Source organism: Protopterus annectens, chromosome 2.part0, assembly GCF_019279795.1.
Source record: "Protopterus annectens isolate FY-2018-M chromosome 2.part0, PAN1.0, whole genome shotgun sequence".
Classification (NCBI taxonomy): domain Eukaryota; kingdom Metazoa; phylum Chordata; order Ceratodontiformes; family Protopteridae; genus Protopterus; species Protopterus annectens.
Genome location: NC_056728.1, coordinates 1,497,054,221 through 1,497,070,649, shown reverse-complemented (window position 1 = coordinate 1,497,070,649; position 16,429 = coordinate 1,497,054,221). Strand labels below are relative to the sequence as shown.

At 38.6% G+C, this 16,429-nt stretch overlaps 1 protein-coding gene across 1 annotated transcript in view; it reads right to left on the bottom strand.

Moving 5' to 3' along the window:
- LOC122792850 (kelch-like protein 10) overlaps positions 1 to 15,080 on the bottom strand; it is a 73,539-nt gene extending 58,459 nt beyond the window's left edge. Inside the window, exon 1 of the mRNA XM_044060409.1 lies at positions 14,941 to 15,080. Coding sequence (XP_043916344.1) covers positions 14,941 to 14,987 — 47 coding nt within the window. The 5' untranslated portion in view covers positions 14,988 to 15,080. The remainder of the gene's footprint in view (positions 1 to 14,940) is intronic.
- Positions 15,081 to 16,429: the final 1,349 nt, after the last annotated feature.

Sequence of the window (16,429 nt, the reverse complement as noted above, 5' to 3'; positions counted from 1 at the left end):
TTGCAGACCAGGCTAGTCAGGCTTATGGGGCGATAGTTACCAGGGTCAGTTGCGGCCCCTCCTTTGTGGTGTGGAATAACCGTTGCTGTGCGCCATTCTATGGGCACATAGCCTGTGGAGAGGCTGTGGTTGAACAGCGTGTTTAGATGGGGAGTTAGTTCATTCTGTAGTTCGTGCAAGACGCAGCCTGGGACACCATCTGGCCCCATTGACACTGTGATTTTGGCTTTTGAAAGGGCTGTTTTTACCTGTGCATCTGTGATTTCCGGGACACTACACTTTTTCGTTATTGTTGTGGGCCCTTTTGGAGGTGAGAGGGGGGTGAAGTTTGCACTGAATCTATCTGCTAGGATATTGGCAATATCAGTAGGTTCAGTATATTGTGTACTACTTTGCACTAGTTCAGTGCATATCTGCGAGTTGCCACTTAGATTCTTAACATAGCTAAAGAAGGCTTTGTGGTTAACTTTTTAATCCTTGGCTATTTTTCTTTCAAAGTTAGCATTGGATGATTTTATGAGGGATCTTAGTTTCTTACTGATACTCATCAGGGATGTCTTTCCTTCTTGTGATTTGCTTTTTTTCTGAATTAGTTTCCTCCTTGTACTGTATAGCCTGTTTATGGCAGGGGTCCACCAGACTGGTTTCCTTCTCTTAGAGGAGTGAGTCTTGGTTTTGCTAGGGATGGCACAATCCATGCATTCTTGTAGGTGCTCATAGAGTGCATTTGCTAAGGTTTCTGCATCTTGGGCAGCATTATCTTTTAGCATGGGGGCTGTGAAACTTACCGTCTCTGTCTTAAGTAAGGTGAAGTTTGCTTTAGAAAAGTTTTTTACTGTGGTTTCCTTAGTTGGGGGTGGTGGGGTGTGGACATCCAGAGTGATTAGTTTATGGTCTGATCTAACCAGTGACGGGTAGACCATCGGCGTGGAACACCTGTCACCCATGTTGGTGATGACCAGGTCCAATATGTGTTCACCTCTGGTAGGGGAGTTTACCAGCTGATCCAGGGCATTTGAGTTGATGAATTCCAGGAAGCACTGGGCCTGGGAGTTTGTACTCAAGTAGTTTTCCCAGTTAATGGTAGGATAATTGAAATCGCCCAATATCAGGGTTTTCGGTAGGACCTTCAGGTTTCCAGTGTCTCTAGAAAGGTGGAGTGGTGGTCCTGAGTCATGGAGGATGATCTGTAGCACATCACAATTTGCATTGCAGCTTTGCCCGATGTTAGTTGCACATGGATGATCTCAGAGGTATCATGCTGCGCCACTAACCTGGAGGTGTAGGTATCCTTGATGAATATGGATACACCCCCTCCTTTTGTGTTTCAGTCCATGTTCTGTGGCTGAAATGTGTGGTATGAGTTGTAGCCCGGTAGTGCTGGGGTGCTCTCGGGAGCCTTGAACCAGGTTTCAGTTACTGCACAGATGTCGATGTTCTCCATACTGAGGAGTGCTTCGAGCGAGTACATTTTGAGATTTAAACTCCTGTTGTTGAGTAGCATAATCCTCAGTTTTTGTTAATTGTGTTGTTTACGGAGGTGGGTTTGACTTTTGAGCCTTGCCTAAAAAAGGCACTATGGGGGCAGCAAGAGCCTTGGCCAGTATTCGAAAGCCTAGGGGTGACAGGTGCAAGCCGTCTTTTGCGAAGCAATGCGGCTTGTCGAGCATGTCGTCCCAGGCTGACAGATACTCGATCTCCTTTGAATGACACCAGAAGCTTAGCCAATTGTTGAAATTGATCATTTTTTCTTTATACTGAGGTATCATTCTTGGTGAGGGCAGGATACTACTGAGGGTCAGGATCATATCAGCCTGGGCTACATGATCAGAGAGCTCTTCCATGTCTCTTTTCATGTTGCCCAGGGAGGTATGTCTCAGGTCATTTGCACCAACATGCATACAATGAAATCAGGAGTAGCTATAACAATATATCTCCCTGCCTTTTTAATCTTTCACCTTGTCTTTATTTTAAGCGCAAAATACTTCTCTACCCCACTCTACTCAAAAAAATAAAACTCATACAGATTCTCTATAAATGAATACACCACTTCTCAAAAATCCCACATTGTGGTGATGTCCATCACAGCCCATGCCTCAAAACCTCACTAATTATTCTAAATAGTAAAGAATCACGCCTACAAAATTGTGAATAAACATACCATACTTCAACTACCACCTCAAACTGTACCTCTCTCCCACTATACTAACCTATCATTAAACAACCGCCTATCTATAGTAATAAAACTAGCACATCATTCTTCCCATTGTCTTCCAAAAAACGGAATATTGTCACTATTAAATCTTTGTAGCATTAGTAAAAAAATTACACAACTACACATTTGGATATCAGTGTAACCTTGGTACTCTTACCCTCATACAAACATGACTTAATCCTAACACTGAAGATTTTCAGCTACTCCCTGCTGGCTACAATATTATCAGACTTGATAGGTTCCATAGGAAAACAGAAGGGTAGCTATAATTTATCCAAGTTAATATAATCTCTCTCGCTATTCACAAAAATATCCCAAAATTCAAGAATGTCAAAATATTAATATCATTGCTAAAGCTTAACAATAAAAAATAGCTGTTTTCTGCATTCTATACCCCCACCTGGAAATAATATTAACAACTTCAGAAGAAATCCTGTCCTGAACAACTAATAATATACTTTATGAAAAAAATCATACTAGGGGATGTAAATATTGACATGTAAAACATCACATCAGGCTTTCCATCAGTTAGTATAAACCTTTGTGGTTACACACAACTTTTCAAAACATACACTAGATTTAAAAAGTACCAAAAGTAAAGTTAGAATTCAAAACTAGATACTGCTCTTGGACCCTAGAAAATTTACTATTCCTAGACCTTATACAGACAAACTTAGCAACCATCTTCTAGCATTTATTCATAGAAATACCATCCACTAACCTAATACTCAACATTGCAAAACAACGCAACATTTTTTTGAATTCAATAAAGACTCCTTCAACAATGCATAGAAATACTTTTATAGGCTTACCCTAAAAAATCTTCTACTTGACGAGGCAGTCAGTACTTTTAATACTTTATTCTTAAATATTCAAAATATACACACCCCATTCTGCAAAAAAGCTGTGAAAATTAACCACGCTCCACGACTCACTACCCAGACAAAAAAATACAATGTCTAACAAAGACAAAGCTCAGAAAGAATGGATTAAACTTAAAACTCTCTATAGCCTGCATCTTTATAGGGATCTGAGTTAAAAAACAAGTTAACCTACATAAAAAATATAATAGCCATCTACAACCCACACATACTTACACACACACACACACACACACACACACACACACACACAGAAAAATGACCCACAAAAATTCTGGACATCAATACCGGATGTGTTACATCTGTGCTCTAACAAAGAACCTAACATAACAGCTCTCCATTAGAATTTTCAGTCTTACTCAATTTACTTCATAGAAAGCATTACCTTCCTTAAGTAAAAACTTTCACTTCCATTCAGTGCTTCTACCACTCCCACAATAACATCCTATCCTAGTAATTCAGTAAACAACACATTAGATCCAAACCAATATTTTCCATACACCATACATCCTACTGCTTCCTTTAATTGCCCTTCCATTCACCATCCCACATGAACTTAATTCACCCTCTATATCCATTTCTACTGTCTTTTACTTAAAACCTACCTTCAAATCAATGATAAAAAAAAAAAAAACTTCTGCTTGAACTCAAATCTTGCTCCACTGCAGCTGAAAACTTCCAACCCGGAGGCCTACAGATAGCTGCCGATGACCATAGTATACCCAGTTTATATCCCTATCAATAGACCAATAACTGAATCAACCTCACTATGGAAAAATCCTATATTATTCCTTGTCATAAAGGTGACATCTTGGCTGACATCTCCAACTTTCGGCCTACTGCAATATTATCACCTCTCTCAAAAATTGTTGAAAGCCATATTTTTTAGCAAATCCTTAATTATCTTCTAAAGAAGAGCTCTTAAGATCCAAACATCATGGCTTCTGCCTAACAAACAGTATAACTACTGCCCTTTTGTCATTCACTGATGCTATAAACAAATACAGGAACTCAGGCAAAATTGTTTCCTCCTTATTCCTTAACCTATCAAAAGCCTTCAGTATATTTTTCACCCAAATTCCTATATAAACTGTCTCAACTTTGTCTACTCCCTTTTACTTGACTGTGGTTCAATACCTATTTAACTGAAAGGCTCCAATCTGTAAAATGGCAGAATACTCTCTCTCTCTCTCTCTCTCTCTCTCTCTCTGTCTCCATACCTGCAAGTCTCCTCAAGGATCTATTGTTGGCCCCTCTTCTTTATAATCTTTTTCAGTGGCCTCTATATCTCTATAGGTACAGCCTCTCTTATACAATATGCTGATGATTCTACATTTATATGTGCATCTGATAACTTGCCAGCTCCTACATATCACACAATACGTTTTTTCCTCAGTTGAGGAATTACTCCATAATGGTCTCAAGCCTGCATAAACTAAAGCACTGCTGGCGATTCCCTGCAGGGTTGTTGTCGTTGTGTCTTTCGGCTTTTCCCGGTTAGGGGTCGCCATAGCGGAACTCCGGTCCGCTAATGATTGGCAGTGGATTTTTACGTGCCGAGTTGCCAGCCCTGACGCACAACCTTCAACGAAGGCATGCCCATTCACGCATGTCTCCACACAGAAGATGCTCTAACTGGGAATTGAACAGGACAACGTCTTACAGTGAGATGACAACAGGAAAGTAAATATATGCCTTTTTGTCTGTGAGTATCAGAGCGGCTTTCTATTTCACCTGCTCCATTTTGTTTTGTGTTTTAGGAAATCTACTTGGCTTGGTGTTTTTGTTCTATGTGAGAGATAGATACTTCAATTATTTAGGCTGCATCTTTTACATGTTTTTCATTTGTTAAATTGTTTCCATTGATACTTAAATACACAGTGAATTTCTGGGGCTTTGTCTTTTTCTGAAAAGATTTCAAGCCTGCATAAACTAAAGCACTGCTGGTGATTCCCTACTAGTTTTTCCCACTCACCCTCCCCTTCGTTGATGTGTTTTTTAAACCTGGTGATTTTAATCTGTGCACCCCTAATGTAAAGTTAGCTTAATAAGCTTGTCCCTTCCTACACTGCTGTTGATACCTTGAATTATTTATTTGATTTCCTTGTGATTATATCGAAAAAGTGCATGTTGCTTATCATTGTCTGTTTTACTGATTTACTTGCTCTGAATTCATTATCTTTCTAGCTGTTGGATAAAGTATTTTTACACTCTAGCAAGCATTTATTTTTACACAAGAAGTCAGTGGATTTTCCATGTCGTAAACTGGGAGGAAGTCTGGTCTGCTTAGGTTGGGAAAACACTTGACATTTCTGTATCTCATTTTATTGGCTGAAGGGTTTATTAATCAGCTTATCTTGTTTTTAGTGCATTTATAAATTATGTACAATTGAGTGTCTCTTGGCTCATATATACAAAGTGAAGTACCTTTATTGAATAATCACACTTTTATAAACTGTTTAAGTATACTGCTGTATCCATATTTTTAAGTTTGTTTGTGGTAGCATTTTGATCTTTTAAGTTTATCTGTGATAGAATTTCACTCCAGGCACTCATTTACTGGGCTTTTACATTAGGAGGACTGGGATTATTCATCTATTGGTACTAGGTGTTTACATGGTCTGTTTGAGCTGGGATGCACACAAAAGGGCTCCAAGTATTTTTTGCACTTATCTTATATACTGTGACTGTACTTTAACAGTTTAAAATCAAACTGTACTGCCTGCTGCTGCTTTAAGTAGTTAATTGCACTGTATTACATTGCATATGTTAGTCGTAGGGCTGTTGTAGGTAGTTTGTGTGGTCTTGTTATACATGGGCTCCAAACCAGCTATTCTATATTTACAAGGTGTTTTTCTGCACCCTTGTGGCAGACATGTACTGATCTAACCTGTCTGAGTTGGTGATTGCTGGTGGAAGGCTTATTGTTTGCTTTCCTGATTGGTAGTTAGCTTAAAACGTTTCTCTTTGCTCCTAGTTAGGTCTCACATTTGTGTGTGCTTTGGCATAGATAATTAGAGCTGCTAATCATTTGGTGACCTTGCTACTGATTGCTGAGAATCTTCTTCCAGCTGGAGCAATCCACTACTGAAAAGACAAAAATAAGGTTTTTTTTTTGCAATTCTTTTATATACTGTCACTGTACTTTAGCAGTTTTTTAAGTTATTTGCTATAATTTTTGAATTTTAGAGCAAAAAAAAAACTGTCTACTGATGTTACAAGTAGTTAATTGCACTGTATTACATTGTATCAGTTAGTTGTAGGGCTGCTATAGGTAGTTTGTATGGTCTTGTTACAGTTGGACTCCAAACCAGCTATTCTACATTAAGAACATGTTTTTCTGCACTCTTGTGGCAGAAGTGAGTCTGAGTTGAGGATTGCTAGTGAAAGGCGTATTGTATGCTTTCCTGGCTGGTCGTTAGCTTAAAATGTGTTTCTCTTTGCTCATGTATAAGCCTCACATTTGCACAGTGCTGTTCTTTGCACAGCAGCAGATAGCAGTGCCCTATGTAGATGCAATGGCCTAGAAGCTCAGTTATTCCCTAAGCAGGTGTCAGTGAAACCCTTCTAAGGTTTCCTGATTCTCCAGGAGCAGCTCAGTTAAACACTGAGTAGCCTTGCCTTATTAATCATCCTTAGCCTCCACAAGGTACAGGTCCCTCTTTTAGTTTCTCTGCTACCAGCACAGTCCTGTTAAATTAATCCATTCCATTCCCTAATAAAACATACAGTAAGAGCCTGCTATCATTCATGGGCAGTTTCCCATAATCTCGCTGGCCAGCCTGATAGACATGGGCATCCTCAGACAATGTTACAGTCATCTAATGTATACTGACAGCCACTTACTTCTGAAACAAGCAAATACTTTATGGGAGAGATGTTGTTGCACTATAACACTGGAGGCAAGACTCTCACATAGCGACAAATAAAATGCCAAACAGTTCGTCAGCACACACATACACACACACACACACACACACACACACACACACACACACACACACACACACACACACTTCCCACACTAAATAAGGACATGACACATAAAATCACATATGTGGAGGTACTCACTATTTACTTACCAAAAGATCAGAGGCCTCCCAAACAGGAAACATTTACACACAACAATGCAAAAAACAAAAACAAAAACAACCACAACACATACCAGTGTCTCAATAAATAAGCCTATAAGGTGATACACCACAAAACCTACTGTATTGGTCATAGGTGACTCCAATGTGAGACACACAGATATTCCCCTCACCAGGCTGGATAAGGAACAGGTTACAGTTAGCTGCTTGCTTGTCAGGTGCCAGGATCTGTGAAGTCACTAAAGTATTCATTTCACTCAACCACAAATACCCATATGACTCCGTCAAAGTCCATGTCGGGATGAATAACTTGAAGTGTACCTCATTGGTTTATGTAAAAGGAGACATGACTGCGCTCTCAAATTATGAATCACAGGCAGGTATAAGCCTAGCCTTAAGCAGAATTCTACCTACTCCAAGGATGATGTCACAATATAAACAAACTAATTGTAGACTTTAACGATTGGCTTGGCTTCTGATGTCACTCCAAGGATCCAGTATCTGTCAGCCTGGGAAGACATGGGCAGCAGGTCACACTGCTTTGCCAGAGATTGTCTGCACCTGTTTCTTCTAGGCTTTCAGATACTGGCAAAGCCATGAACCAACCCTACTGTTTTTTAGGCAGTGTCAAAATAAACAACCTCCCAACATAATAAATCCTCTCTAGATAAACTCAAGGTACTGCTACTTAAATAAGAAACTGCACTCCTTGGAAGCACTCCTCACTTTGGAAGATGCTGAAGTCTGTGCAGTCACTGAGACATGGTTCAAAGTCACAGAAAGTACACCAGCTGTGCAGGGCTACAATGCTTTCCATATGATCAGCGCACAAACTTGAGCATGAAAGAACCAAAGGAGGAGGTGTATCCATCTTCATTAAGGATAAGTACACCTTGAGACTGGTCAAACAGAATGACTCTCTTGAGCTACTCCATGTCTAATTAACTATAGACAAAGCCACCTACCACATCATAGCTAGCTATAGGTCCCTCGCCATGAAACAGGAAAAGCATACTGCATACCTGGACTTACTGGAGTCACTTGCCATACAGCCCAACACCTTACTCACCAGGGAACATACATGAGCACAAACATGCTGGCTCAGAGGCTCTTGGACCTTGTCAATGCAAATGCTCTGGAACAGCTAGTCAGCGCACCCACAAAAGGCAGAGGCATAGTACTTAATAACATGGGAGAGCATTGCACCTCCCTTTCGTGTGATGTCCTCCTTGGTAAGATAGGACCATAAATCAGTATTGTTCAGTGTAATTCTAAGACTAGCTATCCCAATCAAGCTCAAAAATTATTAAGAATTTTTTAGAGACAAATTGCCTCCTATTAAGTGACGGTATAAGAAGTTTCAATGCACCCTTGAATGCTGATAACATGGACCCCTATGCAGAGATGTACACCAATGCCCTGTATAACCACTTATATAGTTGTAGAGAATTGGCTGTACCTGACCGGATTAAAACAAGATCTTGCCAATAAAACAAGCCACCTTGGTGGGCACCTAGTATTAACAGGCTATACAACAACAGAAAAAAACTAATGTCAAAGAATAAGAAGGAATTGGCTCAGCAGAGGAAAAATCCCTCTGTAGCTTAAAAAAACAAATTAGAGATATTGTCAAGACCTACAAAGCTAATAATGAAGCAAAAATAGCCTCCCTAGCTAAGGATAATGACAAAACATTCTTTAACTATGTCCAAAATCTAAAAGGGAATACCCAGCAATGTGCTGAATGGGTTTTGGATGGCACCACACATACTCAGCTGGAGGTAATAGCCAGCCTGCTAGCTGGCAGATTTGGAGCAAACTTCACCCCTCTGTCCCCTCCAGTCATCCTCCAAGGTATACCTGCCACCATTCTTCAGCTTATTATCGCAAGAGAGCAGGTCATCTTGGCGCTCTCCAAGGCCAAAAACACTACATCAATGGGACCAGACAACATCCCAGGTTGCCTTTTAAACACTTAAAACCTGACCTAGCTGACCCACTTGGATCCCTGTTTAATCACAGCCTAAGAGCTGGCTATGTTCCAGCAGAATTAAAGACAATAACAGTAATCTCTCTGCACAAAGGGGAACCATCTACCAACCTTGGGAATAGTTTACCCATAAGCTTGACCTACCTCATCTGCAAGTCCATGGAAAAACATCTTTATTGGCCTTATTAACAAGGACACAGGTGATCTCCAAACTCTGTACCCAACCCAGTATGGATTTGGTAAAGGTAGGTCATACCTGTTAAATGTAGTTGACTTCTTCAAGAAAGTCACCATGGCCCTGAAAATGGAAAAGACAGTGCATTCCACATATCATGATGTAGCCAAGGCATTTGACACAATCACCTACTCAGGTATTATAGAGAAACTCTCTCATTTGGAAATTAACCCCTACATTACTAGATGGGTTGGCAAATGGCTCACCAAAGGACACATACTGTCAAAGTGTTTGACTTCATCTCTAGTTAAGAACCAGTCACCAGTATGTGCTGGAGCCCTTACTGTTCAGAATTTATTTCTCAGAAGTCTGGGCAAATTAGGATGGCCTGTGGCTGACCAAGTTTACTGACAGTTGAAAATTTGGAGCAATCATTCAGTCCCCCAGCAATGTTAATATACTGCAGACAGGGATAATGCAGACAAATGATCGGTACCAAAGTCATGGATTAAAGTATAATGCAAAAAAATGCATTATTATTCCCTTTGGAAAATATGACATTCCTGCTAATTACATAATAGACAGCACCCCACAAAGTGTAGAGACAGTGGTACATGATCTGGGTACTCAGGCTAATAGCAGTCTGAACTTTGACCACCATGTATCCACAGTATTAAGGAAATCCTTCTATGTGGCACATCTTATAAATAAAGGCATCGCATGTAGATCTAAGGATGTTATAATTCCATTATACTTGGCCCTCATCAAACCAGTAACTGAGTACTGTGATCCTTTTGCATGTACCTCACCAGACACCTGTAACAATTGGAGATACCACAGAAGTTTCTCACCAAGAAATGACAGGGTACACAAAATAAGTCTTATGGGGAAAGACTGAAAGCTCTGTCACTGTATTCTGTCTCCAGCAGGTTGCTAAAGGATGACCTGTGCCTGGCTTACAGGGCAGTCTCTGAACTGGCCCTGATGGAAATTCTACACATTCATAAATCAAACTGCATGAGGGTCACTCGTTCCAGGGATCTTAACCTAGCCTCTAACATGAACAGGTCATGCTGGAGAGATAGATACATCTCCCAGAAACTGCTACTTCTCTGTAACAGGCTTCCAGTTAACGTGAAACAGATCTCCTTCCTGACTCTCTTCAAATGCAACCTAGATCAATGGATGGGTGTTCACAAATTCCCTCCTAGGGTGGTGTCCATGTCCCTCCTGGACAGAGGAAGTCAGTATTAACTACCATAGAGCCTTACTTCTGTGAACTTCACTCATCTACCCAATGATAACTGAGGCAATTCAGGATAAACATGGCTAGGCTTGTAAGGGCTCTAGGGCCATTAGCCTAGTAAGCTTCTATGAACCTCTAAACCTATGGATTGATTATAGATCCTAACTTTAAATTTGACATGCATATTCAAAGTAACATAAAAATACTTACAAAAATTAGAACTGTTCTACAGGCATAAAAAACTTCCTTAGCAACACCACCAAAAATGCTCTTGCCACTACCTACCTTCTCCCATCTCACTTATACTCTGCACCCATCCTAACCAGCCTTCAAGCAATAGTTAAAAATAAGTTGGAAGCATTCTATAATAAGGATGCAAAATTTGTCACCAACAAACAAAACCACAGTCACCACTGTACTGCCCTTTGAATTGGCTAAAAATTCCTCACCACTTAGATTACATGCAGCTTATCTCCACGTACAACTTTATTCACAATGCCAATAACTGGCTTGCTTTTATTCCTATTCTCCAGTCCTATCACTCTAATAGACTGCTTTACTCTAATGAACAACATCTTTTCAGACATATTTAACTTCCCCAAATCCTCTGGCCAAAGTCTCTACTTGCATTGGGTCTATATTATATCCTCGAATGCTTAAAAAAGCGAACGCTGGTAGATCGAACTTATTTTCACGAAACTGCAAAATATCGAAGCAGCAGAAACTCGAATTTTTTCCTAGGGAAAGAATTCAGTTGTCCATTTCTGTTGCTTCGGTATTTTCAGTGTTATGGTGGAAAGTTACCAGTCGGATTCAGGTAAGTGTGTGATTGTGTGGATGTGAGTGTTAGGGTGATTTAGGTGAGTTAGGGTTAGGGCTCGGGTTAGGTGTGTGTGCGATTGAGTGGATATGAGGATTAGGGCGGATTTAAGTGAGTTAGGATTAGGGAGCAGATGAGGTGAGTGTGCGATAGTGACGGACCTTAGGGTTAGGGTTTGGGTTAAGGTAAGTGGGTAGTTAGTGGTGTGTGCGTAGTTTAGTGTAGGGTTAGGTATCAGATTTTAGGTGTAAGTGTGTGGATTTCTGTTTGTTTAGTGTGCTTGTGTTGTGTGTATGTGCTTTGGATCAGCAATTTTTTTCCCAGGGAAAAAAATCGCTGATCTGACAGTTCGAGATTGTAAGCTTTTGCTTAAATTAGGTCGATCGATCAGCATTCGCTTTTTTAAGCGCTCGATGATATAATATGGACCCCTTGCATTCTGTCACTAAAAATGGAATTCTAGCCCTCTGCAAATTAAATCTAATTTTGCTAACTTCAAACAACTACTAAAAGACTACGACTTGCTTTCACTGATTACGTAAGTCTGGTGTGCTTTCTCTTCACAACTAGTAAATTAAAAGACATATTGTCCTGAGTTTATATCATTCCAACATTTTCTTTTGACAAAATGGAAATCCTATATAACTGAAAGGAACCCAATGGCATATTTTAATTTTGCTCGAGAAGTAACATCATTACAATTTATATAAGCTAGGATTCCACAATGGATGGCTACCCAGGAGTTATCAGGAACTATTAAAACTGAACTGTCCCGATATCAAACCATAAAGCACTGTGATCTGCTTTGGAAATTATATAATGCTTCATCAGAATTCATAGCATACTTTTCAGTTAGTTAAGTATCAGTAAGTGAATAACAGACCATAGTGAGATCTGTGGGTTCCATAGCTTGGTCCTGCTCTGGAACTTAAATAAGAAGACAGCTAGTTAGCTAGCTAGCTTCATTGGTAAAAGGCATATGTTTGCACACATACTCCTGAGCATATGAGTGCTTGCTCATATATACATACAAATATACTACACAAAAACACATGAACATACATATAGCTTCTGCTGGTTCACAGAAGAGAAATGGAAACATTTTGTGCATATGTGTGTGTAAACATATGTATATACATATACTGTTTAGATTTAAAACACCATAGCAAGTAAACCAGTAATATAACAATTCATGGTGATAAACTGAATGTGTAAGGAAAACCTACATGTCCACTTCTATAAACATAGAAAATAATTCAGCTAATAAGAAATCTTTTAACATTCTTTGTATCTTAATTATCAATAGAACTATTTGTTTCTTGTTTTCTTATTAAACTACATATATGAAACATATCTGTTGTATATTGCACACCTTTCCAAACTCACCATATCTTCTAATCATGTTCTAGCTCCTTCTGTTATTGTTCCCTCTATCTCCACCTTTTCCCTCCCTTCCTCTGCATTACTCCAATAAAATAAACATTTGTAGATTATCAGTAGTTCCCCTGTTTCCATCCAACCTGCTACACAGCATCAGATCAGTTTAATGTTATACCATACAGCTATCTGGAGTGTTTAGCCTGTATTCACAGGGTATATTTAATATTACGAACTTCTCTGCTATTCCGTACTCAATTTATTTACATCTTCTTTCTAATTTTTATTTGTTAACCTATGATATCAAAGTGTACTATTAAAAATACCCTGTTGTTTTGAAACTACATATACACAACTATAATATTATGATGCAATTGTCTTACTCCTTCCTTTTCATGAACTGTGGTTTTACAATGTCTGGCTTATAACCTCCAAAGGGCATCTGAATAATGGTATGGGATCACTGCTGTACTCTGCCCACCATACTAAGAATAAACAAGGAAGAAGACAAATAAATAAGCATTTTAAGGTGTTTTGTACTACATTGTTTATGCTGCAAAAGATAAACATGAAGAGAAAAGAAGACAACGTCATCTGAAATGGAATAAACTGATTTAAAAATGAATCCCTCCCTCTGCAAAATGTATGTACTACACCTGTATTCAAGTTACAATTTGCAGAGACATCAAAAATGTCTAAAAAATAAACTTATTTATCTATTTATTTCAATGACCAGGAAAGTCCAACTGGGAAAGACCATTTCAGTGGAGGCCTGAGGAGAAAAGCTCCAGGAGATACATATAAGATACTCATGACAAAACAAATTCCTTAAAAAGGTAGCATACACAGATAGATCTTAAGACATCTTGATACAAGCAGGTAATTGTTCAGTAGCGACTCTATACAAAAATAAAACAGGCATGTTTTCCATGGTGACAATATACATAATATTAAACTCAAAATATAAAACATTTAGCATGTAAAATGTTTGCTAAATTGCTACCTAAACAATTAGTGTGATTTTTTTTTTTTTAAAAAGCCCTGTCACTTATATCCCTTTTTACTTCCACAGTTCTAGCTTTAACCGTTACCCCAGTGTTGTTTTCTAATTACAGTTTTACCTGTTGCCACTATGAACTTTATTTCATTTGCCTACATGTAAAATCAGATCCTTAGGCCATGCCATAATATGTACAGCATTCATATTACTCATGCTAAATTATTAGCAATAAATTAGCTGAAATTAAAACTGTTCTTAATAAATAGCAAATGGGGGTTCAGGTGGCCTGACTCTCTGCAGTCCTTGAAGTATAACTCTCAACTGGCCAGATTTTTACAGAATGTCCAGATTTTTGTGTCATATTTTTGGTCACTTTCTTATAAAATTGTTCATTTACTGGCAAATCATTGAGGAATTAAGTCATTAAATAATGACATACATTTGAGTTTCGGAGTTCATATCCTTCAAAAAATGCATGCTAACATGAATCCCATTAGTCTAGCAATGTTTTAAGCTTATAAGAGCAATAGTTAAAAAATGCTGCTATTTTTGGACCCTTGTCCACCTATTATTTTAGGCCTTGTCCAGATTTCTTGTGCTAAGAGGTTGAGCAATATGCCTTGAAGATAAATTAATTGTATCAATAAGGCATCCTTGCCAGTGCAATTGTGGAACTGGACAGAATGAAGAGGAACAGGTAAAACAAATGAGGCTTGTAAGTGCTGAAAACATTCTTCTCTTGCAAAGTATTAATTCTCTAACTGTAAAAGATTTTTATTTCAGAAAAAAAAACTTCAGATTAACTGTGTGATACAAACTTTCAGAAAACAAGTTTCCCAGCGTCCATGTATACATTTAATATGCCAATATGCACATAAATTCTGCTGCAAGATCATATGTTAATGTTTTAATTAATATACTTATCATAAATTGTTGTAATACTTTATATAATTAGATTCATTAACTGTTAATATTTCATGTAACTTGTTAGACAGTGACATGTATACTTTTTCTACATAGTTATGTTACCACAGCTATTACATGGCATTGTCATTGTCAAGGATTACATTCACAAGTTTCTATTTTTTCAGTTCATCATCTCTTTAGATATTTGCTTTCTTATTAACACCACTGGCCATACTGACCTAAAGTATGCACTGCAACAACACATGATATTCTTGTGAACTTTCATTTCTACTCCATTGACATTGATAACTGCATCGCATAGTTTACCCTCCAATCTGAGTTCATTGAATATTTTACTTGAAGTAGGACTTATTTCCTTCCTCACCGGGATCTTTTTAAACAAATATGTTTTTGATGATTCTCCCATAATCAAGTATTCCAGGTAAGTACTAGCTGAAAAAAAAAGTTGATGAAAAAATCAGACCTTTCTGCACCTGTCAGCGAATGAGCTAAATGATGGACTTTTCACTAATCTTAACGGGGTAAGATCTAGAATCTTACCAGAACTGACATCATAAATGCACAGTTTCTCATTCTAGAGTCACTACATGGTAAAGAACATTGTATGCTAACAGCTTTTCTTTAGAATTCAGTTTTATTTTGAAAGTATGTGTTTCCACCTTAATGCAACGATCTGACCCATGATCATCTGAGTTCATATACTGAGCTACTTAAGAAGTAGTACAGGGTGCTATATTTCCATGGGCACAAAGTTAATGTTCAGGCTGATGGAGTTGTCAAAGTACAGTGCTGCTCTTGTCCTGCTGAAGTGTTTAACAACACATGTCTGTTAACAACAAATAGTAACCTAAGGTCCATGTGGTGGTCTCATGGCTGTTACATGTATAAGACTGGAGCTTAATATCAGAAGGAACTGGTTTAATGGTGGAGGGTGGGAGAAAAGCATCTGGGGCATGTTGTACTGCTATGTAATATACTGACAGTATACTACAAGTAGTACATTTTACATAGCCAGCACAGTACTTTTCCTTAAACCCCTACCACACGTTTTGGGTCACAGATTGGAGTGTCCAAGTCAGTACTTGGAAAAAGACACTGGATTGTGTCAAGTACTTGCTTCAAGCAAGCTTTACATATATAAAAGTAACTTCAACCTTTTTCTTTAATCTTAATTATCAGCTGTTGATGTATTACTTACAGTAATCACAGAGGTGATTTGCTCACTACCTCCAGTTTTTTTTTTTTTTTTTTTTTTTTTTAGAAAATACAAAACGTTTATTCCAAACAAATTCCCCCACACACTGAAAAAAAGCTAACCAGAAGAATCTCACCAGTTTATATTAGTAGTTTCCAGCCTAAAGACAACCCCAACACATGCACTTCACAGCTGGATACCACTCCAACACACACGAATACCTGGAAAGTGTAAGAAGATAGGGAATTAAATACCACAAGTCACTTTCAGATGAAAACCAGACTGTGCGGATAACAGTTTTGTAGTCCTCCTCTGACTTGTTGGGGGCTACACCCCGCAAAGGGCCGACCTAAACACTCGCTCGCACAAACACAATGAAATATTTTCAAAGGCAGCCCTGTCTGCCGTGCACATTTTAAAGATGCGTAACAACGGATTCCCCTGTAATGAAGATGTCTACATGTGAACATTAAAAACTCGCAAGTATACTCAGTGAGGGAAATCCTTGTAGA